Here is a 26,976-nt window from a genome sequence, read left to right as displayed (position 1 = left end):
GGCTTGAAGCGATGGCAGCTCTCAAACTCATGTTGTATGGCATTTCGTCCGATGCAAATGGTGAAACGAAATACAGGGTTCCCCTGGCGTTTCAGGTGGGAGGGAGACTGGGAGACTCTCTTCATTCGTTGCTTGCTTGCTCCACTCGTATGGCCTGACTGCCATCGTAAGGAGGTCAACAGCCGATACTAAACTTACCAGGAGACGTTCCATCGAGTACCTCATGTCATGCTGAGTGTGCCTCAATAAGCATTGCAGCCTCGTGTCCAGGCGTCGTCATCATGCCTATTGTTTGAGCAACAATGGTGAGGGAATCACCTGCAGCGTTCTGCTTTTCTGATTGGATGTGATTGGATGTAGATCCTTTTGTCTGAAGGACAAACCCGGTTGCAAACAACAGGATCTCCAGTGTGATAATGATCTGAAGTGTAGACATCCATCGCTGGCGCTAAACTTGAATAGACCCTGACATGGGGATGCCAGCCATAAGAGATGGGCTGACGAGATACTGATCCACAACATTCTTCCGATGCCTCATCTTCATCACGATCTCCGCACATTCAATACCTGTACCGGTAGAACTTCACGATGTATGACTTTCTCTACGAACCTCATGATCTCTTCGACGACTACAAGGGACTGATGTGGAAAGAAACTGTTGAGGCGGGACAATGTAAGTGGACCTGGGTCGAAGAATTACGTGTTTGACCCTGAGCCGGGAGACAGGCAGCGACAATCACATGACTGGCTCATCAAGCTCCATCAACATTGCGCCATCCTTGAATTCGGTCCCCTCCTCCATTTTCCTTCCCAGCTCATCCCTCACGACACACCTGACTACAAGTTTGGCATTCGAGCCACCGATCTCCATCGATCCTGCCCTACTATTGAACAAAGCGCCATCTGGGAAGCTTTTGGTAGATGTCGAAGATTGTGTCGCATCGGACTCCGAAGATGAGAGCAACATGGTTGTCCACAACGTCCCGGAGAGACACCAGAATTCCGACCTCCAATACTCGGAGGATGAAGTGGATCCCGAACTCGGAAAAGAACACGTGCATCCGAATGGCGAAAAGGACATCCCGACTAAACGCAAGACCAGGTCAGCCGCGTCTTCTCTGACGCCTGAGAGATCCGAGAAGAAACCTGCTCGCGCGCCAACATCTTATGTCGCCAAGCTAGAGGCGGAGGCATTCAAGGAAAGCATATGTGATCGGGTGAAGCGGGGTCGAAGAAGTCGACCTGTGAGCGAGACTGCCAGGATACATGCTAAGATCTCTCAGAGGCGAGACTGCAGCGAGGAGACCTATTGCCCCTCCGAGCAGGAAGCACAAATCAGGCATCCGCGGGGAGCCACTTGGATCAGGAAACGAGGGAAGAGTTCCGCTTATCTCGGTGATGACAAGGGCACCCGCCGAAGTGCTCAAAATAAGGTAGCGCAAAAGCGCTATCGCGACAAACGGCGTTCACTGGCTCAGTATGTGGGTGATGCTTCTCGCTTCTCCCAGTCAGCCGTTGACTCCACGCAGAATCTCGAAGCGATCGTCCGCATACGCACCTGCGTATCGCAAGATTTCCCTCACCGCACCAAGCCTCAAATTATGGAGATTCTAAGGGAAGAGATAAGGCAATGGTTTGAAGGAGTAAGGGGTAGGTCATCGTGCTTGTCATCCATCATTGACATCAGCAGACTTGGATCCCAGAGTCGCAGAGTCGCTTGATATGGAGATGTGACAATGGAGCATACGGAGGGTTGCGCGGGTTCCAGAGTACCCGTGGACGCGTGAGATGTGAGACCAACAGGCGGAGAGCGTCCGTCGAAAGATACTATCTATGCATTCCAGATTTATCTGGTCATGGCTGCCTCGATCGTCGATCGTCGATACTCTATCTGTAGTCGTCGCCGCCGCCGCCCCCGCCCGTCGATGCTTCCGAATATTCGGAATTGAAACTTTGGAATTTTTATTGCGTGATTGGCTGGAAAAAACGTCCATTTGGGTGACTGACTTGACCAGCTTTCATCTCGATCTTGTCACGCATCTCTTTGATCACATTGACAGCGATCATGTCCAGCCTACTAGAGACTCTGGCGACTCTGCCAGGGGCATCCTACACTCATCCCATATCCACTTCCATCCCTTCTTCCTCCAAACTCAACCCATACCTCCCTTTGCCATCCACCTCCACTTTGTTCACCGATTCCTCATTCTTACATACAGTCCCAGCGAACACATCGTCTTCAGTGGTACATGTGCTCGGATCAGAGAGTGTGATCTCCTCACGAGATAAGGATTCTCTCGTGCTCATCTCCAGGACGCCACAGGAGGCCTATGACCACAGCGTACTGGCCCTCAAGGTCGCCAAGAGCGGAATATCAACATTTCATTTTGTAGGATCGGCAGCTCTTTCCGGAAGTCCGACGATCCTTCCGAACGTCGAAGAATGGCTAGAAAGCTCTACACCGGCACTCAATGGTCATTCCTCAGACCCGGATGCGGAGGAACGCCTAAACAGTGCATATGAAGCCGCAGCCCTGTCGCTCCTCAAGGCGACTCGCCGCGCTCAGCGACCGTTTGTCACTCACGACTCTAATCCAAAGCCCTCAAGGGCGATCCTCAATTTCCTCCCCTACACCCCCGAGCTCTCCGGCGAACAGCTCATCGACATTTCTCTCGCTTCCCCACTGCCACGAGACAAAGTTCGTCATGCTGTCAAGGGCTTCTCAGAGATCATCGTGCTGGAGTCTGGCAGTGGCAAGTATGGACCAGCTTGGGCCTCGGTCGTAGATGCTCTGGAAGGCTCCGACTATCCCATCCGATCCATCTTGGCTGGCTCAAATCCCGACATTGCCTCTGCTCTTTCCTCCTCGGCACCTGTCTCGCGGACCGGCTCCCCCCTTCCATCTCCTTCCATCCCAAAGACATCAATCACTATTCCCTCAGCCGAGTCAAAATACACAGACCTGTTGGCATCCTCTCCCTCTCCTCTTGAGATCCTCAACGATCCCGCTTCATTGTCAGCGTCAGAATCAACTTCTCCTTTGTATGCTTTCGGCAAAGCCGTGGCTATAAGGAGAGAGCGAGAGCAGCTTGTTGAATTGGCAAAGTCCGTCCTCAAGGCGCCAAACACACGCACAGAAGTCCACGAGGCATTGTCACAATGGTTGTTGGTTCGTGACGAAGCTGCATCCTCACAGGCGGGAGAGAAGGCTGAGAAGGCTCTGGGCGAAGGCTCATCAGCCGATGAAAAGTCGCTGCTCGAACTCGGCAGAAAGGGTCACTGGGCCAAGAAGAATCTCTGGATTGTCATTTCCAATTCCTGGGCTCAAGATCTCGCATCCTCTGGTCTTCACCATGCTCTTGCCTCCGGCCTCGATATCAATCTCCTCGTGTACGAGACAGCTTCTTCTCCTTTCTCTCCTCTCGCTCCCCCTCAACCCTCTCGCGAACGCAAGAAGGATCTAGCGCTCTACGCTCTGAACATGGGTGATGTATACACCTCATCCGTCGCGGTCTATGCCGATTTTGCAGGCGTCATCAATGCCATGCGGGAAGCCGAAGCGTATCCTGGACCCGGTTTGGTCTTGGCGTATCTTCCATGGGGAGATAAGGAAGACGGGCAATCTGTCGGACAAGGCGAGGTTGCCGGTCCTCTGGAGCGCTTGCGGGAGACCAAGCGTGCTGTCAGCGGTGGATGGTGGCCAATGTTCAGGTGGAATCCCGCTGCCCAGGATGGCAAGCAATTCATTCTTGATTCACCGGCGATCAAGACGGCGTTGTCTCAATTCCTCGACCGTCAGTCGCATCTGTCTCAGTTGACCCGGGCATCACCAGCCATCGACGCCAGCGTCACCTCGTCCAAGGGTACAGAACTTGTGGCGGCTCGAAAGGAAAAGGCCAAGCGTGCCTACGATGCACTGCTCAACTCGCTGGACGGTCCTGGTCTCCTGGTGCTGTACGCATCTGATGGAGGTACCGCTGAAAAGGTATCAAAACGTTTAGTCAGCCGAGCCAAGATGAGGGGTGTCAATGCAACTCTCCAAGTCTTTGATGGCATCGCTGCCAACGCCGTTGAAGCTCTGGGTGCAGAGAAGAATGCCGTCTTCATTACTGCCGTCGCTGGACAAGGAGAATCGCCATTGAACGGTCGAGAGCTCACCAAGAAGCTCGGAACTTTGTCGGCCGACTCAATCGGCGAGTCATGGAAAGATCTCAAGGTTTCTGTATTCGGGATGGGTGACTCCAACTACTGGCCTCGAAAGGAGGATTACATCTATTACAACAAGCCAGCGAAGGACTTGTTCCCTCGTCTACTTTCTCTCGGCGCTTCAGAGCTCGCGCCTCTTGGTTTGGGAGACGACCAGGACCCAGATGGTTACATGACAGCCTACAAGCCTTGGGAGGCCTCGCTGTGGCGCGCTCTTGGAGTGGATGCAGTGGAGGTCGTCGAAGCGCAAGAAGAGGTGGTCGCCAATGAGCACATCAAGATTGCCAGTGACTACTTGCGAGGAACTATCTTGGAAGGTCTGGCAGATCAGTCCACAGGAGCCATTGGCCCGAGTGATGCCCAGTTGACAAAGTTCCACGGAACGTACATGCAGGTGAGTTGGTTCATTTCCCTTAAGATGCATTGAGCTGACCTCCCTTCCAGGATGACCGGGACATCCGAGAATCACTTACGGCCCAAGGGCTCGAGCCCGCATACTCATTCATGATTCGATGTCGAATGCCAGGTGGTGTGTGTACCCCTGAGCAATGGCTGGCCATGGACAGGATCGCCGACGAACATGGGAACTCTACGTTTAAGCTCACGACTCGTCAGACATTCCAATTCCACGGAATTATCAAGAAGCATCTCAAGCCCGCTATGCAAGCTATCAACAAATCTCTGTTGGATACTATCGCAGCTTGTGGAGATGTCAACCGAAATGTTCAGTGCACTGTGAACCCGGCGTTGTCGCATATCCACCAGACAGTCTATGATTTCTCCAAGAACATGTCTGAGTATCTGCTGCCAAAGACTTCAGCGTACCATGAGATCTGGCTAGACAAGAAGCAGGTCGCTGGCGGAGAAGTAGCCGACCTCGAGCCATTGTACGGACCGACTGTGAGTCTCAGCTCTTCAAAGGTGCTTCAAGCTGACATCGCTCCAGTATCTTCCGCGGAAGTTCAAGATGGCCGTAGCTGTTCCTCCTGATAACGGTGTCGATGTCTTCACCAACGACGTCGGGTTCATTGCGATCGTCGAGAACGACAAAGTTGTCGGTTACAACGTTACAGTCGGTGGAGGTATGGGAGTCACACATTCCAACAAGAAGACCTATCCCAGATTGGGAGACCTGATCGGATTTGTCCTGCCTGAAGATGCTATCAAGGCCGCGGAGTCGATCATGATTGTGCAGCGGGACAACGGTAACAGGCAGGATCGAAAGAATGCTGTGAGTCTGATAGGAGGCCAAGAGTTCGTTGCTTACTTCATGCAGCGTCTCAAGTACACCATCGATCGCATGACACTGCCAATCTTTAAGAAAGAGGTTGAAGCTGTCTTTGGCAAGTCTTTCCAGCCTGTCCGACCGTTCGAATTCACTACGAACATCGATAACTACGGATGGGTCCAGGGCCGAGATGGCAACTGGCATTTCACCATGTTCATTGAAAACGGTCGCGTGGAGGACTCGTCGAGGAATCAATTCAAATCTGGCTTGAGAGAGATCGCCACGGTTCACAAAGGTCAATTCAGGCTTACCGCGAACCAGCATTTGATCTTGGCGAACGTCACACCGGAGGATAAGCCCGAGATTGAGCGATTATTGAAGAAGTGGGGATTAGACAACCTAAATCACTCGGGCTTGAGATTGTCCAGTTCGGCTTGTGTTGCTTTCCCGACATGTGGTCTGGCCATGGCAGAGTCTGAGAGGTAAGCGGTGACTCTACCTCAGGGACATCCCGCTGACTCGTCGTCTCCAGGTATCTTCCGCTTCTCGTCGACAAAGTCGAAAAGCTCCTCGAGGATGAAGGCATGCGTTCGGACAGCATCGTCATGAGGATGACAGGTTGTCCAAATGGATGTGCAAGACCGTGGAATGCAGAGATTGCATTTGTCGGAAAGGCTCCTGGCTCTTATCTGGTAAGTCCAGCACGTCAATCCCGCGTCTGTGCGCTGACTGCGTTACAGATGATGCTTGGTGGAGGACACCACGGAGAAAGATTATCCAAACCTTGGAAATCGTCCGTCACTGAACCAGAGATCTTGGCCCTTCTCAAACCTTTGTTCAAGCAGTGGATCGCTGAGAGGAATGACGGTGAACCATTTGGAGACTGGGTCATTAGGGCTGGCATCATCAAAGCTACCACGCATGGCACAAATTTCTGGGCAGAGACCGACGCTTCATAGATCTCATCACCAACCAAATGTATGCATCGCGCCACTGTATGATCAGATGATTCTGCAGTCTAGGATCCTTAGGAGGTTCCGAGAGGACTGTATCCGTAATGCGCGCTCAGTCAGATGGTCAAAACAGAAACAACTGAAGCCCCTCCTAAGATCCTGCGCCGTGCACACAAGCCCGTCATGGGACAAAGGGGCATACCAACTTAATTCAGATCTATCTCGTCCATCGTCACGCCTTCGCTCTCCTGATCAAAATCTGGCAGCTCTTCAAGCTGCTTTTCGACTACAGCTTTGTCTTTGAACGAGACGGAATGACGGCGGAAAGGTATCGGTGACTCGGGTTCGTCCGCAGACCTATTGACCTCATTCGAACCATTTGCCGATTGAGACGTGTGATTTCCATTCGCTGGATTAGACTCTGAGGTGATAGATGGTTCGGGCGCCGCTGCTGCCTCTGCATCCACCTTGGTCTTCGTGCTGTCTTCTATCGTGTTCGGCTCGGGTGTTTTTATCACTCCGTGTCCGACGGCATCATGAAAGCTCGCGATAGCATCATCGATCGTGTTGGCGTGATTGCCCGATACGTCTCCTGGAGCAGCCTTCTTGAGAGCTTCGGTAGACTCTTCATGGATAGTGACCGGTTCATTGAAGACCTCGTGTGAATCTTGAGGTGGGGTCAGAGTCACACGAGGCGTTCCAGGACTCGGTTCGGCATCCAGTCGGCTGTCATCCACTGATATGTCCGTATTCACAGGTTCGATGGTCGATCCTGGACCAATGACCGCCGCTGGCGGCACCGCCGGAGCATTGGGGTTCGATATCGGTGCGGTGGATGACGGAGATTGGAATGATGTTGTGGATCCCAAAGGCTGCGACGGAGAAGTGACCGGACTTGTAGATATCCCGCCTGTAATAACGGCCGTAGGAGACGTGGGTGATGACACATGACCCTTCAGTGGGAACTTGAATGATCTGAGGCTCATCAGTGCCCAATCGAGAACCCAAGCAATAAGCTCACCTATCCAGCTTGCCGTCCGCTTCTGGCTTTGGACTCTTTGGTCGACCAGAATCTTCCCGCTGACTCGACCGACTTGCGGATCGGGCCGTGGGACTCTCCCCGCTATATTTCGATGACAGGCTATTCTCTCGACTAGGCCTGCGATCAAGTGATGGTTCTCCTCCGTTGCTTCCGTTGGGTCTCGTAGATGTTGATCCAGTCATGCTCATCCTCGCGATGGTCTCTGGGCTCGGGGCTCTTCGAATTTCTTCAGGTCTCTCGCGTATCGGTGAAGAAGGGGCTGGGGAGGTGAAGGGCAAGGACGTCCGCTTCAGAGGTTCGGGTCGCTTGAAGATAGCTGGAGCGGTGGATGATTCAGCATTTTCAGCCTGAAGTGGTGGGAGCAAATAGCCAGAGATCGGGACGAGTCTGTACAGGCTCAGCATCCACTTTCTATGGTATCTCACTTCCTATCCCTCGCGACAGCAAGGAGCCAGTCTGGTCCGACCACTGGCAGATTCGCCTTTAAAGCTTCCTGATAATCTGGGTCCACGGCTCCCCCTTGCCCTTGCTCATCGCCTCCGATAATCGGAGTGGTGCATACGAAATGCGTAGTATCCAAAGCCATGGATGGTGACTCCCTCGCCCCAATATCCTGAAGGCACGCCTTGAGCTGCTTGAGAAGGGATGGCGGTTGGATAGCTCCGAAGTGGATGTACAGGCCAGTCAGATTGCTATTCACAGTCAGTCTCGAGTTTGTCGATTCGCTGTCGGCAGACTCACTCCATTGTGTGGGTCTTGACCCTGACTACTTCCGATAGATGGGTACCAGCCGTTGTCTTCCTAAACCCGCTGGGTCAATCTCTGACAGCTTCTGAACGAGCATTATATCTCACAAGACCAGCTGAAAAGTATATTCCTCGGCGCTCTGCAGTCCTCCAGTCTTCCATTCCCTCTTTTCCCTCTTGCCATAATCACCACCTACACGGCCCCATCTCTGTCCATTCTTATACATCTCCAAACCTCTGAAGTCTGCACTTCCAACATCAATCTTGTCCCATTCTAGCGATACAGTCGTTTGCGTGACATTCCGTAATCTCAAGACAGGTTTTCTCGGTGGTTTGGTGAATGCCTCTAGGATCGCGTCCTGCAACTTGTCAAATTCTCCTTGAGCCTTCTGCTCTGCGGCTACGTCTCTCGAGACGGTGATGGTAAGAATGGATCCTGGTCGAAGGGGAGGTGAACCTGGTCCTGGAGTGGGAAGAAGTAGAGATGGGAACTCGAGTAAATGAGCATTTGGGCCAAGGAGAATGGCCTGGCCAGCAGGCTTTTCAGCACAACCAGTCTCGAACTCCTTCCTCGTCACTCACCATGCCTGCATCGAGCTTGCCTAGAGTGAAAGTGACTATGGGCTCCGTCAGCTATGCAGCACATTCCGAGGATTCGCTGCGCTCTCACATTTCTCCATTGCGTTTCTCGGGGTAGTGATGTTATTGATACCTGTCACGACACCCTGAGCCCCTGTAGAGGATGCTCCAGGCGAAGAAGAGCCTGACATGGTTCCTCGAGTGCGACGACCGATGAGAATGCTTAGCGAACGACGATTCAACGAACTTTTCTACTGCTACTTTTGTGCTCGAGCATCGTGACGCGAGGTGAATGTGGCACGTGGCAGTGGTTTTTTTGACCTGTTTTTGAGGTCTGGACGTCACGAAAGCTGAGACGACCATACATACAACAACAACGACGATGATATGCTTGCGATATGGTTTCTAAATGGATTCTAAAGATCTAAGTCACTTGAAGTCTCTAATTTCGGGATTGTCGATTGCTCAGTCTTCGAGGTAGCGCTCTCAATCTCTGCGGTGTCTTCATCAGAGTCCCACGATTTACCGGGCCGGTAGAAGATCACAAAGCCAATGAACCAGAGCACGAGCCATCCAAGTTCGACGTAGAAGCTCAATCGTATATTGGATCGATCATGAATCCCGCCTGGATGGACGGACCACATGCCAGCTTGGATGGAAAGTGCGACAACTACTGAAAGTTGGGTCGACATGCTGTACACGGCACCGACGGCGCCAGTTAAATCTGGAGGTGCGGTCATCATGATCCCGACGCTTTGAGTATGATCAGCGAGAGACCCAAGATGAGAGCTGCAAAGTCTGACTCACTTGCCGCTGAGGAGAATAACTTGCATTCCAGCAGAGCCAATGAGCATTCCGGGTAGAACCCATCGCCAATAGTCCAATCCCGTGTAACTTGGTGCTTGAGTCCAGAGCACGTACGCGATAATACAGGCAATCATTGAGGATATGATACTCCACCTAGGACGGGAGATCATGCGGGGATATTTACTGTTACACATCAGTCCGGTACGCGAGGGGCAAATCGGAAGATGACTCACATGCAGAGCACGCTGACGCAAATGGCAATCAGTCCTTCTGGGAGCGTTCGAAGTGCCGAGAGGAGGATAGTCTCGCCTTGAGCTTCATTGTACCACTGAATAAAAGCCAGGAAATTCACCGCCCACCACCCGAGACAAACAAGGGAGAAGATGATGAGGACTGCAAAATTGGGTATCCGCCAGAGATGACTGGGCAGAAGCGCTTCTTCAACGGCAGTCCGGGTCTTGTAGTGCTCCCATACGAAAAATGTAGGCAAGAGGACGATGCCGATGACGAAAGGTACCAGAAATGAGGGGGTCTTCCAGCCGTAGGACGCACCAAAGGTTAGTGCAAGGATGATGGCGATGATGCTGGCCTCGATACTAGAAGAATGTCAGCCATCGGTCAAGTCCCTTAGCTGGACGTACCACATGATGGCGGGAATATCTAAACGTCTAAGCGTTGTGTATAGACTGAGTCTCTTGGGACGCTGCGCTTTGGGCTGTACCGGAATTAATAAGTACCCCAGAATGGCTCCGATGAGGCTAGAGAAATGTCAGCAGTTGTATTGAATGGACTCTTGAGACGTACGCAAATGAACTGAAAACCCTGAAGAACCATCTCCATCCGCTCATCTGTCCAGAGTGAGGTATGAGGGCGAAGAATCCAGCAAGGATCACCGCAAGCGAATTGCTCAATGATCCCGTCATCATGAACAATGTGTAGGCTCGCGATCGTTCCGCAGGCGGGAAGATCATCGGGATCAAGCGATATGAGCTGGGTACAACTGCCGCAGCTGCCACTCCGGCTATGGCTCTGAGTATAAGGAATCCGTATTTGTCATTCAGGAATGAGAGGATGAGATTGCACGCTCCTATGACGGCGAATGCCGTGCAGAATACTGGTCGTGGTGAGTGGAGGTCCACTAAGCGACCCCATAGCATGAAAAAGGATGCGAATGTAAGGGAGTAAGAAGTCTAAACCCAAGATCAGCAATCGTTCTATGAGGAGAGAACTGACGATGATCCAGCTCTGTTGAGCAAAAATGATGTCAAGATCTTTCGCTATCGGAGCGGTGAAGACCAGAAACGCGGAAGAACATGATACTGCAGGCGCTCAGCTTCCCATACTCTTCGCGACTCACCATCTATAAAGATGGACAGGGCGAACACAGCCAACAGTCCGTATCTCCGAGCATGAGAAACCTCAAAGAGGGCATGTTTGGTCAAATTCAGTATTTCTGGCTCTTCAATGTTCCTGTCTTCCGCTGTGAGCTCAGACATGGATGCAGAAGTAATCAGACAAACGGGCATGCATCCCTCACGTTGACGAGTCTCGAGGTATTTATATCCAGAAAATTATCGTGATCGACGCCTTTTCCTCGGATGAGCCCGCACGTTTCCTCCTCCACCTCCACTGATATACCTCCACTGAAATACGGCTCAAAGTTGCCCCAACGGGAGTCGGGCTTGTCAGCAGCTGGCGTTCCTGGAGCGTCATTGGAATGAGATGTCGGCAGCAGCTAAGGGCATGTTCGGTCATGGGAGGACGTCTATTGTTCATCCATCAAAGCTGAATGACATGTGTTCTGCGATCCCGCCACAGATCCCATTCGGCAAGGCCGCTGCTAGTTGCTCACATGGGATGTTGTTCTCAAGCGAAACCAAACAAGGTCCAGCTATCGCTCGAAGAGTACATGCACCGCATGCGCGAATAGACGTGATTCATCCCTTCCCCATTCCGCACATTATCCGAAAGTGCGGTAGCTCTGTGCGTAGAGAAGGAAATGAACCTCCACTGAATTATCAATAACCCTCCACCTCCACCCCAGCTGACAATGGCATTTATCTAGTAGAAAAGCCAAAGAGTCCAGACTTTTTCTGCCGTGTGCGCCATGGCGTCTTGCCCCATGGCATAGCAGCTGGATCATGCTGCTTTGGACAGTTATTAGTCCCAAATCCCCCCCCCCCCCCCCCCCCCTCCCCCGGCTAGTAGGTAATCGGTAAAAATGCCGTACGCTTGATGCTAGATCAGTGGGCAATCAGGGCTGCAGAGTGGGGGTGCAGGACGGTATACATCCGCATCTTGGCAACTATGCATCTGATCTCATCCGCCTCTCATCGTCTTGATCTTACCTGTCTCGTGGACATCTGACCAAAATGACTGTCAATGACTCGGAAGCCTGGCTTGAGGCCTTGGACAGGGACGGCTACTGTGTCGTTCCCAATGTCATCCCTATCCAAGCGTGTAAGGAATACCAAGACAGTGCGATGACCTGGCTTGAAGGGTTTGGGAAGGGGTTCAAACGTGACGACCCATCCACCTGGTCTGCAGAGCATCTTCCGAGACACTTCGCTGGTGGTATGTACTCATGTCACGGAGTCATGCATTCCGCTTGGGTATGGAAGATCCGAACGTGAGTTTTCTTCCATCGGACATGAGCGGTCGGTTTCAATTGATAATCTGGTCAGACAACCCGGCATTCAGGAGGTCTTCAAGAAAGTCTGGGGAGAGAGCGACTTGGTCGCATCATTCGATGCCTGCAACATCTCCCTTCCTCTCGGACCTCAAGCGAGGAAAGATATCGAGCCTACAAAGCCTTGGCCTCGTGAGTCACGCGAGCGCCTCGGTCGTGGAAGCTGATGAAAAGTGCCCTGAAAGATATCGATCAGAGCCCAGAGCTTGTACACAAGAGACAAGAGGTTCAGGGTATCGCCAACTTATATCCCAGCGGACCTAATGATGGAGGCTTAGTCGTCGTGAAGGGTTCATCCAAATTACACAGGCAGTACTTTGATGAACACGGTCGGTTCCCATTCGATGCCAATGTCGACCCAAAGAATGTCAAGGAACGCGGTATGCATTTTGACTACAAAGAGCTCGACTGGTATTTGGCGCACGGCGCGGAGATCATAAAGGTGTGCGCCAATGAGGGAGACTTCATCTGTGCGTCCAGCACTCGAGGACTTGGGACTTGCTGACTTACCGGCTCAGTATGGGATTCCCGAACGATCCACTGGAATAGATCCCCGCAAGGTGATCAAACTCGATTCGCAACTTATGTAGCCTATGCGCCTCGTAAATGGATGACCGAGGCAGAGCTGGAGACAAAGCTGGAGGTCTTTAGGAAAAGAATTGGTACAGGACATGTGGCTGTGGGTGTCGCTTCCTTTCTGAATCACCGTGCTGACGTTTTCCCAGACCCGTAATCCAGATGAGAAGCACAATAAGGACCGTGATCGGTGGGATCTCGAGGACGGAGCCAAGTCAGTCCCCGCCAGACCCAGAGAGGAGCCTGAAGAGTCGCCCGAGATCATGTGGGCAGTCGGTGTGCGGCCTTAGGCAGCAAAGTTGTTGAAATTGATGCAGCTAGTCTATCACCCGGCACGATCTCACCGGTATCAATTGACGATCCCGATGCATTCAAGAATATATACAAGGATTGTCTAGTACAGACATACACCTCATAGGAACCCAGTCCTCTTCCAGTGTTTCGTCCATAGCGCGACAACATCACTATCAATAGCTTTCAAGTTCCTCATAGTGTCAGATACTGACGACGCTTCGTCCACCTTGAAATCAATTTCCCTTCTTTCAGCTTCGCCACCTATGCGACCTTGATAGAACGACAGAAGCTTGTACGTCGGGTTTCTGTCGAGGTCTGAATCCGAAGCTGCCAATCGAGACACCCATTCTTTCCTGTCAACCGAGTCGAACTCCAGTCCGCCCTGGCGCAGACCATCAAGTATGTCATTCCACCGAGCGAGATGCGGATTCAGGATGTGATAGATCTTAGCCTTTGGCTCGGAAGTGATCGCTGTGGCGATATCGGAGATGGCGGTTCCAGCTTGGTCGACTGGCAACCATGATGGTCGTTCCTCAAGCAACGGGAGTGAATGAACTTGATGAACGGATTTGAACATCAATGGCCAAGCCTCCGTCTCATTCCAGACGCCGTTGATCGAATCTCCAGCGAGCTGACCGATCCTGAAGATAACAGTGGATGCTTGCTTTTCAACAGCAGCCCTTTCGCAGATCTTCTCCACTGCCCATTTGGATCGTCCGTAGCCCATTGGCGCGGCCGTCTCTGGGGAGTCCCCGAATTCCTCTTTGATGATTGGCTCGGGACGACCTTGACGGGTAGCCACGGAGGAGGAGAAAAGAAATGTGGAAGCGTGATCAGACGTTTGAGCAAGGTTCAAGAGATTGACAGCTCCACCAATGTGTTGATCGAACGATTCCAAGGATAAAACAAAGTTGACTGGCCAAGCATTGTGTATAACCGCCGTACACGATGATCTGATCGATTCGTACTCCGCTGATGAGAGTCCAAGTTGCGGAGCATTGACGTCCGCAGCGAACGACCTGATCTTCGCCCTAGCCTCGGACGAAGGGTTGCACAAGCGAAGTAAAAGAGAGTCATTGACCCGCCTCAGCGATTCTTCGTGAGACGTCGCTCGAGATAGGCAGATAATTTGCGACACGTTGGGCAACCGGATCAGCCGAGTCAAGATGTGCGCACCGAGGGATCCAGTGGCGCCAGTGAGAACAATCACTTGACCGGTGGTCGACTTGCGAGGCTCGCTCCGTGACACGACTTTTCGGGACCAATCCTCCACCATTTGCTCCATCCGTTGATGTGCTGCAGTAGAGGATGACGTTGATGATCCAGTATTGCCAATGTTCAGGAGATACTGGCCGAGCTGGCGGATCGATGGATGCTCGTAGACCACATTCTGACCCAGTGTGGCCCCGCTCAGATCTAACGACCGTCCAATGAGGTTTCGGACCTTTGTAGCTTGCAAGGAATCGACACCGAAGCCGAATAAGTCTGTATCCCGGTCCAACGTGCCGACATTGCGTCCACCAAAAGTGCTTTGAATCGTTTCCGTGAGGAAGCTTTCCATCTCCCCTGAATCCGTGATGACCTTTTTCGGTTGACTACCTGATCCTTTTTCGTACAGCTCATAGATCGAGTCAATGAGATTAGCGAACTTCTTATAGCAAGCAGGTCGGAGTATGGACATCTTCGTTGCGACTGGAATGTCGGTACCGTATGGTAGGACAGCCACCATCTCCGGCAGGATCCGGGAGTGAGACGGTGCTCGGGAATTCGCATCTTCGATCACCGGCCAGACTGCTTTGATGAATGCGGCGGGGTCTTTGCTGAGCTCTGCGCCGGCCTCCGAGGGATGCAAGAGACATCCGACTTGAGGACGACCATCTCCGAAGACGATACACTCTTGGATTAGGGGCGAATTACCTCGCTACAGGGATCAGACCCTTTTTCACCCGGCTGAGACTTACGATCGCGAGCTCTATAGGCACCGGATTGGTCTTCTCTCCCAAAGTCTGTGTCAAAGTATCGTCCAATCGACCGATATACTTGAACCAGTCGTGATGTTCTGGATGTCGCAAAAACAAGTCTTTTGTACAGTATGCGCCGTCGTCTCGATTTGACAGAATTTTGGCTGGGAAGCCATCTCGAACGATAACTTCAAAGGTGTCCTCTCCCTGTGCACTGAGCTCGAGATAGTTCGTGATGAGGCCAGACGCCCGGAGCCAGTTCCAAGCCTTGTCGTTTTTGTAGTCCCGCCTGGAGGTGAACAACTGGCCAGTCTCTGTGGTTCCGTAGCAAGACACAAGAGGTACGCCAGCGGCGACGAGCCTGTCTCCCAGGTCATCCTGAACGCGATCAGCCGGGCTTTCAAATCAGTTTGTTAACTTACTGGGACTGCTGCTCCGGCGAATGACACGTGATCAAAGCTCGCCAGAGTCTGCACCCCTTCTTCCGTCTCCGCCAGAAGCTTGAGAACATATGGAACGGCAAAGTGCTGCCGTGGAGGATCAGGAGCCGCCTTGATGATTCGACAAATGTTCGCGGATGTAAGGGGTAAATGCGGGGGCATCAGGGTAAATGATTTTCCATGATAGATGCACCGGAAGATGGAGAAGTGTCCGAAGCCATGGAAAAGTGGTAGAGCACTGAAGCCTGGCTGGGGAATAGAGCTAGCGAGGTTCGCAATGAGTCCATAGTGAGTGATGAAGACTGGTTTGGGGAACCCTGTTGAACCAGATGAATGGAGAATGACAGCTGTCCGCTTGACTTCTTGGCTAGGCTGTAGACGAGGAGTGTAGGGGTTGATGCTGCTTTCGCTGACACCTCCTGGACCCCAAATGGGATAGCGGGTCTCGGGAATGAGTTGCAGCTCGTATCCTTCATCCTTAAGCATGGACTGAGCTTCTCGAGCTACAGATTCGAACCGTGTGCCATAGATCAAGTGATTACTATTGGTCTGTTTGCACAAGTGGGCGACGGCTGCTGTAGAGTTGTTGACGGATAGCAAAAGTCCACAGAGACCGATCTTGGCCAGAGCAATCTCAAGTAAAGACTCGTCGATAGCTGTTGAGGTGAGGACTGCAACGACTCGTTCAGGTGGGATCTGGCCCTCAGGGACTGCAGGTAAGAGATTCAGTGCTGGATCGGCATAATGGTGAGCTAATCGATCGACCGCTTTGGAGAGGTCGGAGTAAGTAAGGGACAGGAGCTTCTCCCCGAATTCGGCTGCTCCAGTGAAAACTGCAGGGTCGTTTGGCTGACTTTCTAAAGCAAGGATGTCAGTGAATATTGCATGATCGAGTCACCTAGATTGCCTCACCAGCTCGAAGAGCGATCAGCTCTGTCAGTGACTGCGCATAGAAGGTGGGAACGGGCATAGTAACCGTGCTCGTCGAGTCATGTACATCAAGATGCCTGATCTGGATGTCATGCCATTGACTAATAACATCTTGTTGAGACATTTGGTCCGTCGGGTGTCCGGCCCGTGAACGGGAGAATGATACGCCGGGCCGGGCGGGGCGAGTTGCAATGGTCCATGACGGAATCGACGCCCAATCGGATGCATTTTGTATTTTGGCTCCGGATGGCATGAGATTCGCGTCTGAGCTATGATGGTTAGAGGTCAATCATGATCAATTCTGAGCTAGCGGGTCGACTTACATCCTTCTGCGAGGGCGGTCACGGGGGGGCTCCGAGGCTCAATGGGAGCAAGAAGTCTGCGGAAGGAGCTGCCCTATGTGATCCTACTGTCGAGAGATCTGACGGACGAGCAAGATCTGTACTTCCAATACATTGCATAATCTCGGAGTCAGTACTATTGCCAGCGCTGAACTGAATCTCAGTGCAACGAAGGGGAAACTTCTTAGACCTATCCGTTGTCCCACTAGAGGAAACGATGTAAGTTACGAATGCATGTCTGGCAGTATCCTCGATAAATCTTTCCAGTGGAAGATCCTTCCACCTACTCCAGGCACGGTCATTGAACAGATATCTCACGTATGCAGGGCTATCTGGGGTCTTCCCTCGTCCTTCCACGGCGTGTCAGGCCACTTCATGCAGCTGCTTATTGGCAGAGTTGTTCAGCCACGACAGGTACACAACCCAACCTATCCCTCTGTCAGCTCTTGCTCTGGACTTCAAGATTGCACTCTCACATAAGCCCACTGTCTGCAACATCAGTATACGATGTTGCGGCGGGACCAGCGTGAGATTGACGAGTTGTGTCGGTCCAAAGACTAGACAAGCTCGTTGCCATGTTGGATACAGTTGCTTGGTGAGAGCTTGTCAGTACGCACGGAGGGCAGGGGACTCTTGATCCCACCAGTTGAATCTTTTGTTTGATTTCGTCTATGCTTTTACCCTCCAGGGATCCCATCATTATTGGAAAGTCTGTGTTCCGTCAATAAGAGTGAAAATCCTCCGAAGCCACTGACAGATCGCAGAGAATGGGAAGAAGATTGTGTAGTCCATACCAAGTCTCGCTAACAAGGCTGCAAGGTAATTCAGCTCGTGAACGATATGAGGGAAGTGATGGCGAGCGTACTGGTGACAGCGCCGCCAACTACCACCTTCTGCTGTAGGCCGAGCCATTGATACAACACAGGCGCAAACAGGATCCCAGTATCTGGGGCAAAGTCAATCCTACACTGCAGCACGATCGGAGTCTAAGATTCTACTTACATGTACAGAGGCGGAGCGTTCGGAGGGCCTAAACTTAGGTCAGCTGCTGTCAATAATGGAGGATTCCAACTGACATCCCACGACTTGGACTTGTCTCCGTCAGACCCTATCAGGCTGCGTTTCTCAAAGCCGAATTGGGCGATGCTGTCCGCTATAGAAGCAGTGATGACCCCGGAGATCATGCGTGTCCGTATCGGTCGAACCCTCAGGGCGACCAAGTAAGACGACCATAGTCTTCCAAAGATGCCGACCTTCTGCGCCGTTGCGAATGTGGCCATGGTGATCAAGCGCAAAGTGTAATGCAATGTGGACGTCAAGGCTTCAGGAATGAAAACAATTACATGGCGAGATCTTGACAAATCATATGTCTTTTATTGTCGGGGCGCCGACTCCGTACTAGACGTGTCGGAAGATATCGACTCGGGAGGAGATTGACAGTTTGAGGAACGATCGGAAACCAGATATGCATAATTATAGCTATTATTAACAGCGGGTCTGGTTTGGCTCGGAGTCCGATGCCGAACCTCGGGCTGCAGCATGCAGCGAGACTGCTGGCTGCCGCGATTCTTTTGTGCCCGGTCGCGCATAGTGTCTTTCGGGCCCTGAAGATGCAAGGATGCACTTGGAGCGCCCCTGAGCTGCGTGACGATTGCTCTGCCGATTCAAGCCGTACGTACTGCACGAGGGGTCCGGCAGCAATCTTGGGGATGAGATCCATATCATGTCGGGAACGCCGATCAAACATCCAGCGCAGCCGTCGTGGACACTGGCGCAGCGATGGTCTGAAGGGTCCTGTTGTTCTTGTTGTTTACCCAAGAGAGGTAGACGTTCCAAGCTGAAGTGCGTTCAGCTAACGTCGATAGCCGTGTCTGTAGACTCACTCAGGCCGACCGACTGCAATACAAAATTGCGGTGATGAAAAGGCACGAGAGTCAAATTGATGACTTGTGCAGGTCCAAAAACACAGACTGCTCGACCCCAGGTAGGGAAGAATTGCTGAGCAAGGGAGAGGGGCCAGTCAGTTCACTGCTATGTACCAGGGTCGAGGACTTGCCAATTCAAACTTTTGCCTTATTTGATCCAACGATTTACCCTCGAGAAGACTCATCGTGGTGGTGAACCCTGAAACATCAATTCGAGGACTTTGGACGAACACAATCGACTCACAAAAGACTACGAATGGGGACCACAAGCTGAAGTCTAGGCACAGGCGAGCGATCAATGCTACAAGCGAATTAGTAAATCGAGGCTTTGCTTGAGCCGACTTCTCACTCGTCGCTGCGTTCCCAAATTTCACTTTATGCAGGATTTCAAGCCACGTATGAGCCAACGGTGCGAATAAGACACCGCCGTCTAGACGGGTCAGTGACTAACTCGACTACATCGAACACACAGAATGTTTGACGAAGGGTACGGACAGCCTGTCTTAGTAAGCAGGGAATCGCAGACACAACGTACATTCCAACTGTTATCTCTCTCAGCTGAATCGCCTTCCTTGTCAGCGCTCCGCGGCAATACTGTCTTCCCCTCAATGGCCAGTTGGGCGATAAGATCTGCGGCTAAGGTCGTCACGGCTCCAGTGATCATCTTGGTCCGGACTGGCCGTTCTTTCAGAGCTGTGACATAAGTGCTCCATAGTCGACTCCACACGCCAGCCCGCGCAGCTGAGCCCAAAACAGGCATGCCGAGATCCTTTTAGGTGTCTATTGATCGCAGCTTATGCATCGTCTATCGATCTGAATGCATAACGTTGTACCAGATGATAACGAGGGGAACACCAATCGCTCTCGTCGGTGATAAGAGTGCCACATTTGATCCCAAAGCTTTCCTCATCATGTTCGCCTGTTCGGCGTTTAAAAATAACGCCGAGTTCACTCAGTGTCGAGGCAGCAACGCCTGGCTTCGCCTAAAGACTTTTTGGCAGCAGTCGATTGCAGGCAAGGGTCCCCTTCTCTCTTCTCAGCATCCATTCCATCATGTCCTGGCAATCCAAAATCCTCAGAACGGCCAACGCGCCCAGAACCCCTCCTACCGACATTGAGCAGCAGATCGCTCAAGCTCTGCTCGACCTCGAGCAAAATGTTCCCGACTTGAAGACGGAGTTGCGTCAATTGCAGATCAGCGCTGCTAAGGAGGTCGATGTCAAGGGTGGAAAGAAGGCTGTTGTTGTGTTTGTCCCTGTGCCTATGGTCAAGGCCTTCCACAAGGTCCAGCAGAGGTGAGTAGGACAGGACAATCTGAAGGATTGGATCTTGTCAGTGGAGAGGTCGCGTGCAATTTCGCTGCAAGCGGGCCTGCTGGCCTGCAGGGACCTGCGGATTGGAGGGGAGAGTCTATGCGCTCGTCTGGATCCCATATCTCTTGCTTCTCCGCTGACGACTGCTGCTCAGACTCACACGAGAGCTCGAGAAGAAGCTGTCCGACAAATACATCGTCTTTGTTTCTCAGCGCCGAGTCCTCCCTAAACCAAAACGAAACTCCTCCACCGCCCACAAGCAGAAGCGACCCAGATCCCGTACCCTCACCGCCGTTCACGAGACTATCCTCGACGACTTGGTCTGGCCCAGCGAGATCACTGGAAAGAGGACCAGGGTGGCTGCTGACGGATCAAAGTTGACAAAAGTGTGAGTAGGATTCGAGTCTCTGATCCAATAAGAAGACGGTCTGACTCGAATCAAAGCTTCCTTGACGCCAAGGAGCAAAACTTGCTAGAGTACAAGCTTGACACTTTCTCCTCCGTCTACCGGGCTCTTGCCGGAAAAGACGTCCACTTCGAGTGAGTCGACATCGGACTGTGTGGCAGATTGCAACTGACTCTGGCCTCAGGTTCCCAGTCAACGCCTCAGAATAGGTCTAGACGAGTGATAGGGATGTGGGCGCCATGCATGGATCATGACATGTACTTCAGATCGCTGGAGCGTGGACAGTTAGACACGGTCAGAGAGGCAGATGGTGACGATGATCCTTTCAATACGGCCTCCTTTGACGACCTGGGGCATTCGTTGGTTTTCACCACGGCGCGTTCTCCTCAAGCAATCTTTGATACTGACCCTTGACGACAAGCTTGCCGAACCTCACTCCACTGACCTCGCATCATGCCGTCCAAGTCGGAAGAGAAAAAGGCCAAAGAGAAGCCGCTGTTCAAATTTGGTCCATTTGAACAGGCCATTGCCGTGTTGTTGGTGATGGGATTTGGTGCGGTCGGTCCCATCCTCACACAAGACATAGCTGACCCATAGCTGGTCAGCTAACAACCCTTCCTTGCCATATGCTATCCTCTCACAATCACACACCGTGTTCGGTGGAATGCCTGACGGGACAAGTACCATCCCCCTCTTCACCCCTCCGATGATCATGTTGGTGATCGTGGCATACGTTGGCTACCACGTTCTCTCGCGGCAGGAGGCTCTGAGAACCCGGAACAAGGCTTTGGCTAAAGCAGCCTCAAAGTCGTCTTCTTCATCCTCGTCATCGTCGTCTTCTAAGAAGCCCCTCTCGTCATCAGATATCAAGAGTAAAGGTCTGCCTTCGTCAAGTTCGCGAGTGGGTGACCCGGTGCCGAAACATGTTTCGGGAGGAAGTGAACTCGATCCCAAGAAGGATCCAAGTAGTAACCTCTTTCAGCAAAATTACTTTTTGACCATGCAGGGTCCCGGTCGACCTGCCTTGGTCCCATTTCAAGATGGCTTGAGACCAAAAGCAGGGGAAGCACAAGGCACATTGTGGTGGGATAACGTTCCTGATGGTGAGATTCCCTGGGATGGACATCGATCTGACTCTGTAAGATGCCGAACAGCTCATGGCGCCCCCGGTGGATCCAGCCAACGTCAGATCGTTGATGAAGAATCCTTATGCTTTAGATATGATTGAGAAGGATCTAGAATTGCTCAAATTACAGCGTCAACGCAAGGAAGAGGAAGAGTGAGTTCACATCAGCTCGCTGGGGCTCACCCGTCGTAGGCGATATGAAAAGGTCGGAGGGATCCTGCAGACCATGCTGGGAGGCCTGCTTTGTGCGGTTGACATGAGGCTTGGTGTCGGTCAGTGCAAAGTCGTTCAGGAGTCATTTGTAGGATGATCTCACCCTTCAGCACAGCTGCCATCGTGTTCTTCCTTTATCGCCATTTTACCCTGCTTCAAGCCACGGAGCACGATGACCTCAAGGCTGCTCAAGATGACGAGAAGAAGGAATTGATGAAGCGAATCAGCGAGGCTAAGAAAGCAGGAGCCGACAAGATGGAGCTGCAGATGTTACAGAGGCAGGTATCAAGACTATAGCTGCCTCTGCCTTTTGCTTCTGAGGGCCAGCTGACCCAGTTTACCCTATACCTGCTATGCATGTCATTCCCACCTTGTTCGAGAACAACAATAAGAAAAGTGTGACTGACCATCTCCCGCCACACTCACTCACCGGTGCCACCCTCAAAACTCCCCCCTTTTCTATTCTGCCGCTCTGTATCAAAATTTCTCACCGAGCAACCTCTTTCTCTTTTTTTTCTCTCCTTTTCTCTTCTTTACCTATCATTTCATTCAAAAACAAGACATCCACAGGATCGTTTTGGAAGAGGGAGCATAGTCTTCACAAGGTGAGTTGAGGGGAGATGCGATTGGGTAGAGAGAAGCATGGCGCGGAGGACTTGGGGGTGGTCCAAGGAGTGGTGGCGAAGAGACGTCGGTGCAAATGGTCAAACGCGCTGACAAGTCTTGTCGTCTCTCCTTTTGTCCTCTTGTCCACCACGACTTTGCTCTTCAAAGCCCTTTCAGAAAACCCACGTAAACGCAGTATACTCAAACTACGTGGACGATCCCATCCAGAGACATCAAGTATCTCTCTCACATACCCAATCCTCAAACTTCCTATCCTACAAAACCTCTAGCTGAAAATGGCCGACGCAACTAGTCCCTCGCCTGCAGCAGCATCTGCTACTTCTCCCGCTCCTCAGACCAATGGAGCTGCTCCCGCTTCTGCTGCCTCGCAGCCTGCGGCTGCCGCAGCTCCTCAGCCAACTTCGACCACCGGTCAAACTAGCGGTGCAGGAGTCAGCTTGTACGTCGGAGAACTCGACAACACCGTCACTGAGGCCATGTTGTTCGAAATCTTCAACATGATTGGGCCCGTCCAGAGGTGAGCTTGACCTGTAGAGACTCTACTGACTGCCGTAGCATTCGAGTTTGTCGAGACGCTGTCACTCGACGATCCCTTGGATACGCCTATGTCAACTACCTCAACACTGCCGATGGAGAGCGAGCTTTGGAACACCTCAACTACTCGTTGATCAAGAACCGACCTTGTCGAATCATGTGGAGTCAGAGAGACCCCGCTCTGCGAAAGACTGGTCAGGGTAACATCTTTATCAAGAACCTCGATGAGTCGATCGATAACAAGGCTCTCCACGACACCTTTGCTGCTTTCGGAGAAATCCTCTCGTGCAAGGTCGGAACTGATGAGAATGGAAAATCCAGAGGATTTGCGTGAGTATGGCTAGTTCCCTGCAGTGCTGATTCTCTTTCGTGTAGTTTTGTCCACTACTCTACCCACGATGCCGCTGATGCCGCTATCAAGGCTGTCAATGGAATGCTTCTCAACGACAAGAAGGTCTATGTCGGACCTCACGTTGGCAAGAAGGAGCGACAGTCAAAGATTGAGGAGCAACGAGCTCAGTTCACCAACATCTTCGTCAAGAACGTCGACACCGAGATGACTGACAAGGAGTTTGAGGACTTGTTCACACCTTTCGGAGCCATTGTCTCTGCCGCTTTAGGCAAGGACGAGCAGGGTGTCAACAAAGGGTGAGCAATATAGACCAAGCATGATGCTGACATTCAGATTCGGATTCGTCAACTTCGAATCCCACGAAGCCGCCACCAAGGCTGTTGACGAGCTTAACGACAAGGAGGTCAAGGGCAAGAAGCTCTACGTTGGACGTGCTCAGAAGCGAACTGAGCGAGATGATGAGCTCCGCAAGGCCCACGAGGAGAGGCGAATGGAGAATGAGGCCAAGTCGGCCGGTGTCAATCTTTACGTCAAGAATCTTGATGGTAAGTTGCTCAATCCGACGTAAAGCTGATGGTAAGACGAATGGGATGACGACCGTCTCCGGGCCGAATTCGAGACTTTTGGCACAATCACCAGCTGCAAGGTCATGAAGGACGAGAACGGAACCTCGAGGGTGAGTTGTAATTTGACTGTACTTGCTCTGCTCACATCGGCTGACCCTTGCAGAACTTTGGATTTGTTTGCTACTCCACCCCTGATGAGGCTACCAAGGCTGTGCAGGACATGAACGGCAAAATGATCGGCACCAAACCCCTTTATGTTGCGCTTGCCCAACGTAAGGATGTCCGACGACAGGCCCTCGAGTCTCAGATGCAACAGCGACAGAGCCAGCGCGTCGCCTACGCCGGAGGCATGGGTGGTGCTCCAGGCTACATGGGCGCCCCTATGTACCCTTACCCTCCTATGAACGGCTACGGCGGACAACCTGGTATGATGCCCGGCATGCGTGGACCCATGATGGGATACCCTCCTCAGCAAATGATGCAACAGGCACGGCCTCGGTACGCTCCTGTTGGCCAGCCCGGAATGAACATGCCATATGGCATGCCTCCACCTCAAATGGCATACCCCGGTATGCCTCAGAACTACCCTGTCCGACCCTCCAACGTCGGCGCTCGTCCTCCCACTTCCGCTCCTACCGCCAACAGTCGATCACCCGTTGGTGCTCCCCAAGGTCTGCCCGCTGGAGCCGTTCCCCGAGGCGCTCAGATGCCCATGCGACCTCCTCAGGGATACCCTGAAGCCGGTTCTGCTCCTCAAGGTGCTCAGCGACTCAACGCACAGAGCCTTGCTCGAGCTTCTGCGCCTGACCAGAAGCAAATGCTTGGGGAGGCCTTGTACCCTCTCATCTCCGAGTGAGCTATATAATCTCCGATTATGTTTTCTCGAGCTGACCGCCTTTTGCAGAGCACAACCTGAACTCGCTGGCAAGATCACTGGAATGCTTCTCGAGATGGACAATGGAGAGCTCCTCCACTTGATCGAGTCGCCCAGTGCCCTCACTGAAAAGGTTGATGAGGCTCTCCGGGTTCTCGAGGAGTGGAAGAAGGATGACGAGGAGGCTTCCAAGAAGGCTGAGGGAGAGACCAAGGAGGAGGCTGTCAAGGAGGAGTCCAAGTAGAACGTCTGCTCTCGCAGAGTCAGTCTTCTCTCTCACGGTTTCATAGACACCCCGATCCTTTTCTTCTTTTTTTGACAGTGTTACCGCTTGACGGTGGAGTAATTTGAAAGGGCATGTACACTATTCTCTCTCGTTTTGAATTGGTGTCAATACGGCTACAGAATGGACATGGAAGCGCTATGCTATGACCTGACGCGGAATAGGGAGCATTTTTAGCCTCCAGCACTACCCATGGATTCTACTCTGCCTTTGCCTTTAGTTTCTGTATTGACGAGATCTGTTAATGTCCTGAATGCCGAAGGATCGATTTGGACAATCTAACACATCAGCTCGCGGTTGACTTGAATCGTCTCACCGCCTCCCACTCTGTCCCCATATCTTCCTCTTCCACCTCCTCCACGTCCTGCATAATCTTCTCCCTACATCTTTTCCCGTCCTTACTGTTCATGCTAATTCTGATCCTCATCCTGACTCTCCTGACAGGTAACGGACTCTCTTCACTGCTGAGCTTTTTGATCAATTCCAACGCTTGAGCTTTGGCAGGTTTATCCGCTTTGACGTTGAATCCAACTTCCGACATGGACTTTTCGATCATTCCAACTGTGTGTTTCCTGGATGTCTCTGGGTCCACAGTCATCTCCGAAACGAGCGTACAGATTTCCCTAGATAATGATTGAAGGTTTTGAGTCCGTTCAAGATTATTGATCTGAAGATCCCCTTTGCGAAGAATCTGATAGCGTGAGCGGGGATACAAAGGAGGTAGAAAAACCTACCTCTTCGATTACTTTATTGATATCCTCTGTTTTGAACGCCTTCTGCCAGTCTTCCTTCTTTGCCACTTGACCTTTTGGGACATTGTTGAAGACTTGCTCAATTTGCAGTACTTCCGACAAGTCTGTTTCACTGCGCAACGTTTGGCATCAGTCCGCAGACCATACAACTCGGTCCCATACTCACACGCCAGATCGGAATTCAGACACCTTGTTCTGGTAACACGCTATCTGCACAACGCTTCAGCCAAGATTCCCGATGAACCACTTCTTAGCTCACTTCAAACCTCTTGCCTCCCTTTTTCATCCGGACGATGGACACATTGGTCAGTCTGGAAGACGAGTCAGCCAGAGTTTGCGATCTATGGGAGAGAGATCCACCGACTTGATCTGTGTCCCGGGCTGTCTGATCATCTCTATCCTGTGGTGACAGTGTTGTCAGTTCCACAAGGTGAGGAGAAGGCCTGTGGTCGACCCGAAAACAAATCCTTAAGGGTTTCTGGTTTCCCACGGTTGACAATTGCCGATCCTTGAAATGACGTTTGAGAGTTTTCAGAGCTGTGTGTTTCAAAAATATGGTCCCGACGTTGTGCTGAATTCTATCAAGTTGGTTGGCGACATTGCTTCTGTGGTCATTCATGCAAGGTGAAGCATAGAGGCATAGACATATAGACTGGATAGCTCAGATCACAGTGGCGGGCACAAGCTCCGTCTTATTACTACTCTTATAATCTGGTCAATCACGCCTCTGCAGCTCGAATCATCCGCACGTTTACGACCGTGCTTTAGGCAACGACCTGGCCATGCCAAAGGTCTTCGAGAATAACATTACATACAAGTGAGTGAATCCTTAGTCTATGAGTCTATGAGCACTCTGTGTCTCAGGCACGGGGAAAGGGGGAGGAGGGAGGGTCGGAGTGGCGTCGCTCATCTCTTACAGCTATTCTCCTGTTCACTCCCTCATTTCAATCTTCAAGAAGTATCCCAATCCTTACGCCACCCATGTCCACTCGGTGGACACCATAAACCGGACAGTCGATCCAGAGACGGGGATCATTCGAACAGAAAGGATACTAGGTGTTCAACAGGGTGCTCCAAAATGGATAACCAAGGCGAGCACGCGTCATTTTTAGCCTGAGATACTCAAGAGCAGCTCTGACAGTCCACAGCTCTTCTCATTACCCCCGGTTGCCTATGTCAGAGAGATCGTCTTCATAGATCCGACAATACCAAA

At 51.9% G+C, this 26,976-nt stretch overlaps 13 protein-coding genes across 13 annotated transcripts; 7 read left to right on the top strand and 6 right to left on the bottom strand.

The window, feature by feature from the left end:
* Positions 1-650: 650 nt before the first annotated feature.
* BD324DRAFT_94225 (hypothetical protein) lies at positions 651-1,900 on the top strand. The gene is made up of 4 exons (XM_022019286.1): positions 651-1,244; positions 1,284-1,481; positions 1,530-1,650; positions 1,691-1,900. The coding sequence occupies exons 1-4, from the start codon at positions 741-743 to the stop codon at positions 1,732-1,734; spliced, it is 867 nt and encodes a 288-aa protein (XP_021869575.1). The 5' UTR covers positions 651-740; the 3' UTR covers positions 1,735-1,900.
* Positions 1,867-6,493, top strand: BD324DRAFT_94220 (putative sulfite reductase). Its single transcript, XM_022019285.1, has 6 exons — positions 1,867-4,600; positions 4,651-5,106; positions 5,153-5,437; positions 5,483-5,916; positions 5,967-6,126; positions 6,175-6,493. Exons 1-6 carry the CDS (start codon positions 2,066-2,068, stop codon positions 6,391-6,393), a joined length of 4,089 nt encoding a protein of 1,362 aa, XP_021869574.1. The 5' UTR covers positions 1,867-2,065; the 3' UTR covers positions 6,394-6,493.
* Positions 6,494-6,593: 100 nt separating this feature from the next.
* Positions 6,594-8,945, bottom strand: BD324DRAFT_652515 (hypothetical protein; the record flags this gene model as incomplete). The annotated part of the gene is made up of 7 exons (XM_022018510.1): positions 6,594-7,362; positions 7,409-7,816; positions 7,855-8,121; positions 8,171-8,230; positions 8,284-8,702; positions 8,758-8,792; positions 8,846-8,945. The coding sequence occupies 7 exons, from the start codon at positions 8,943-8,945 to the stop codon at positions 6,594-6,596; spliced, it is 2,058 nt and encodes a 685-aa protein (XP_021869573.1).
* Positions 8,946-9,089: 144 nt separating this feature from the next.
* On the bottom strand, positions 9,090-11,081 carry BD324DRAFT_603494 (major facilitator superfamily domain-containing protein). Its single transcript, XM_022013961.1, has 7 exons — positions 10,919-11,081; positions 10,795-10,880; positions 10,366-10,751; positions 10,203-10,319; positions 9,795-10,157; positions 9,562-9,744; positions 9,090-9,507 (listed from the first exon to the last, which is right to left on the bottom strand). The coding sequence occupies exons 1-7, from the start codon at positions 11,055-11,057 to the stop codon at positions 9,171-9,173; spliced, it is 1,611 nt and encodes a 536-aa protein (XP_021869572.1). The 5' UTR covers positions 11,058-11,081; the 3' UTR covers positions 9,090-9,170.
* An 809-nt stretch (positions 11,082-11,890) lies between these two features.
* BD324DRAFT_632596 (hypothetical protein) lies at positions 11,891-13,176 on the top strand. The gene is made up of 5 exons (XM_022016535.1): positions 11,891-12,190; positions 12,246-12,382; positions 12,436-12,720; positions 12,769-12,929; positions 12,976-13,176. The coding sequence occupies exons 1-5, from the start codon at positions 11,934-11,936 to the stop codon at positions 13,114-13,116; spliced, it is 981 nt and encodes a 326-aa protein (XP_021869571.1). The 5' UTR covers positions 11,891-11,933; the 3' UTR covers positions 13,117-13,176.
* Positions 13,177-13,238: 62 nt separating this feature from the next.
* Positions 13,239-16,491, bottom strand: BD324DRAFT_652512 (L-aminoadipate-semialdehyde dehydrogenase; the record flags this gene model as incomplete). The annotated part of the gene is made up of 4 exons (XM_022018509.1): positions 13,239-15,041; positions 15,082-15,459; positions 15,504-16,378; positions 16,434-16,491. The coding sequence occupies 4 exons, from the start codon at positions 16,489-16,491 to the stop codon at positions 13,239-13,241; spliced, it is 3,114 nt and encodes a 1,037-aa protein (XP_021869570.1).
* A 210-nt stretch (positions 16,492-16,701) lies between these two features.
* BD324DRAFT_632594 (hypothetical protein) lies at positions 16,702-16,995 on the top strand (the record flags this gene model as incomplete). Its single annotated transcript, XM_022016534.1, has 1 exon — positions 16,702-16,995. A coding segment is annotated over exon 1 (202 nt), but the record flags the coding sequence as incomplete, so codon positions are not given.
* Positions 16,996-18,236, bottom strand: BD324DRAFT_632587 (hypothetical protein). The gene is made up of 7 exons (XM_022016533.1): positions 17,869-18,236; positions 17,795-17,822; positions 17,658-17,738; positions 17,548-17,604; positions 17,436-17,503; positions 17,269-17,383; positions 16,996-17,220 (listed from the first exon to the last, which is right to left on the bottom strand). The coding sequence occupies exons 1-7, from the start codon at positions 18,070-18,072 to the stop codon at positions 17,156-17,158; spliced, it is 618 nt and encodes a 205-aa protein (XP_021869568.1). The 5' UTR covers positions 18,073-18,236; the 3' UTR covers positions 16,996-17,155.
* A 5-nt stretch (positions 18,237-18,241) lies between these two features.
* Positions 18,242-19,574, bottom strand: BD324DRAFT_93969 (hypothetical protein). Its single transcript, XM_022019284.1, has 7 exons — positions 19,253-19,574; positions 19,188-19,215; positions 19,067-19,147; positions 18,962-19,018; positions 18,849-18,916; positions 18,676-18,790; positions 18,242-18,629 (listed from the first exon to the last, which is right to left on the bottom strand). Exons 1-7 carry the CDS (start codon positions 19,475-19,477, stop codon positions 18,532-18,534), a joined length of 672 nt encoding a protein of 223 aa, XP_021869567.1. The 5' UTR covers positions 19,478-19,574; the 3' UTR covers positions 18,242-18,531.
* A 196-nt stretch (positions 19,575-19,770) lies between these two features.
* On the top strand, positions 19,771-20,645 carry BD324DRAFT_652509 (ribosomal protein S7e; the record flags this gene model as incomplete). Its single annotated transcript, XM_022018508.1, has 4 exons — positions 19,771-20,012; positions 20,185-20,418; positions 20,475-20,570; positions 20,621-20,645. 4 exons carry the CDS (start codon positions 19,771-19,773, stop codon positions 20,643-20,645), a joined length of 597 nt encoding a protein of 198 aa, XP_021869566.1.
* Positions 20,646-20,703: 58 nt separating this feature from the next.
* Positions 20,704-22,146, top strand: BD324DRAFT_93915 (hypothetical protein). The gene is made up of 5 exons (XM_022019283.1): positions 20,704-20,989; positions 21,042-21,539; positions 21,580-21,715; positions 21,755-21,834; positions 21,891-22,146. Exons 1-5 carry the CDS (start codon positions 20,890-20,892, stop codon positions 22,070-22,072), a joined length of 996 nt encoding a protein of 331 aa, XP_021869565.1. The 5' UTR covers positions 20,704-20,889; the 3' UTR covers positions 22,073-22,146.
* Positions 22,147-22,274: 128 nt separating this feature from the next.
* On the top strand, positions 22,275-25,095 carry BD324DRAFT_632566 (hypothetical protein). Its single transcript, XM_022016532.1, has 7 exons — positions 22,275-22,919; positions 22,958-23,266; positions 23,312-23,584; positions 23,622-23,833; positions 23,870-23,964; positions 24,018-24,706; positions 24,759-25,095. Exons 1-7 carry the CDS (start codon positions 22,678-22,680, stop codon positions 24,970-24,972), a joined length of 2,034 nt encoding a protein of 677 aa, XP_021869564.1. The 5' UTR covers positions 22,275-22,677; the 3' UTR covers positions 24,973-25,095.
* BD324DRAFT_632560 (35S primary transcript processing-related protein) lies at positions 25,096-26,213 on the bottom strand. Its single transcript, XM_022016531.1, has 6 exons — positions 26,128-26,213; positions 26,023-26,074; positions 25,930-25,973; positions 25,746-25,875; positions 25,328-25,702; positions 25,096-25,289 (listed from the first exon to the last, which is right to left on the bottom strand). The coding sequence occupies exons 1-6, from the start codon at positions 26,154-26,156 to the stop codon at positions 25,185-25,187; spliced, it is 735 nt and encodes a 244-aa protein (XP_021869563.1). The 5' UTR covers positions 26,157-26,213; the 3' UTR covers positions 25,096-25,184.
* Positions 26,214-26,976: the final 763 nt, after the last annotated feature.

Source organism: Kockovaella imperatae (assembly GCF_002102565.1).
Source record: "Kockovaella imperatae strain NRRL Y-17943 chromosome Unknown BD324scaffold_11, whole genome shotgun sequence".
Classification (NCBI taxonomy): Eukaryota; Fungi; Basidiomycota; class Tremellomycetes; order Tremellales; family Cuniculitremaceae; genus Kockovaella; species Kockovaella imperatae.
The sequence above is the reverse complement of the archived record's forward strand: the minus strand, read 5'-3'. Positions and strand labels throughout refer to the sequence as shown.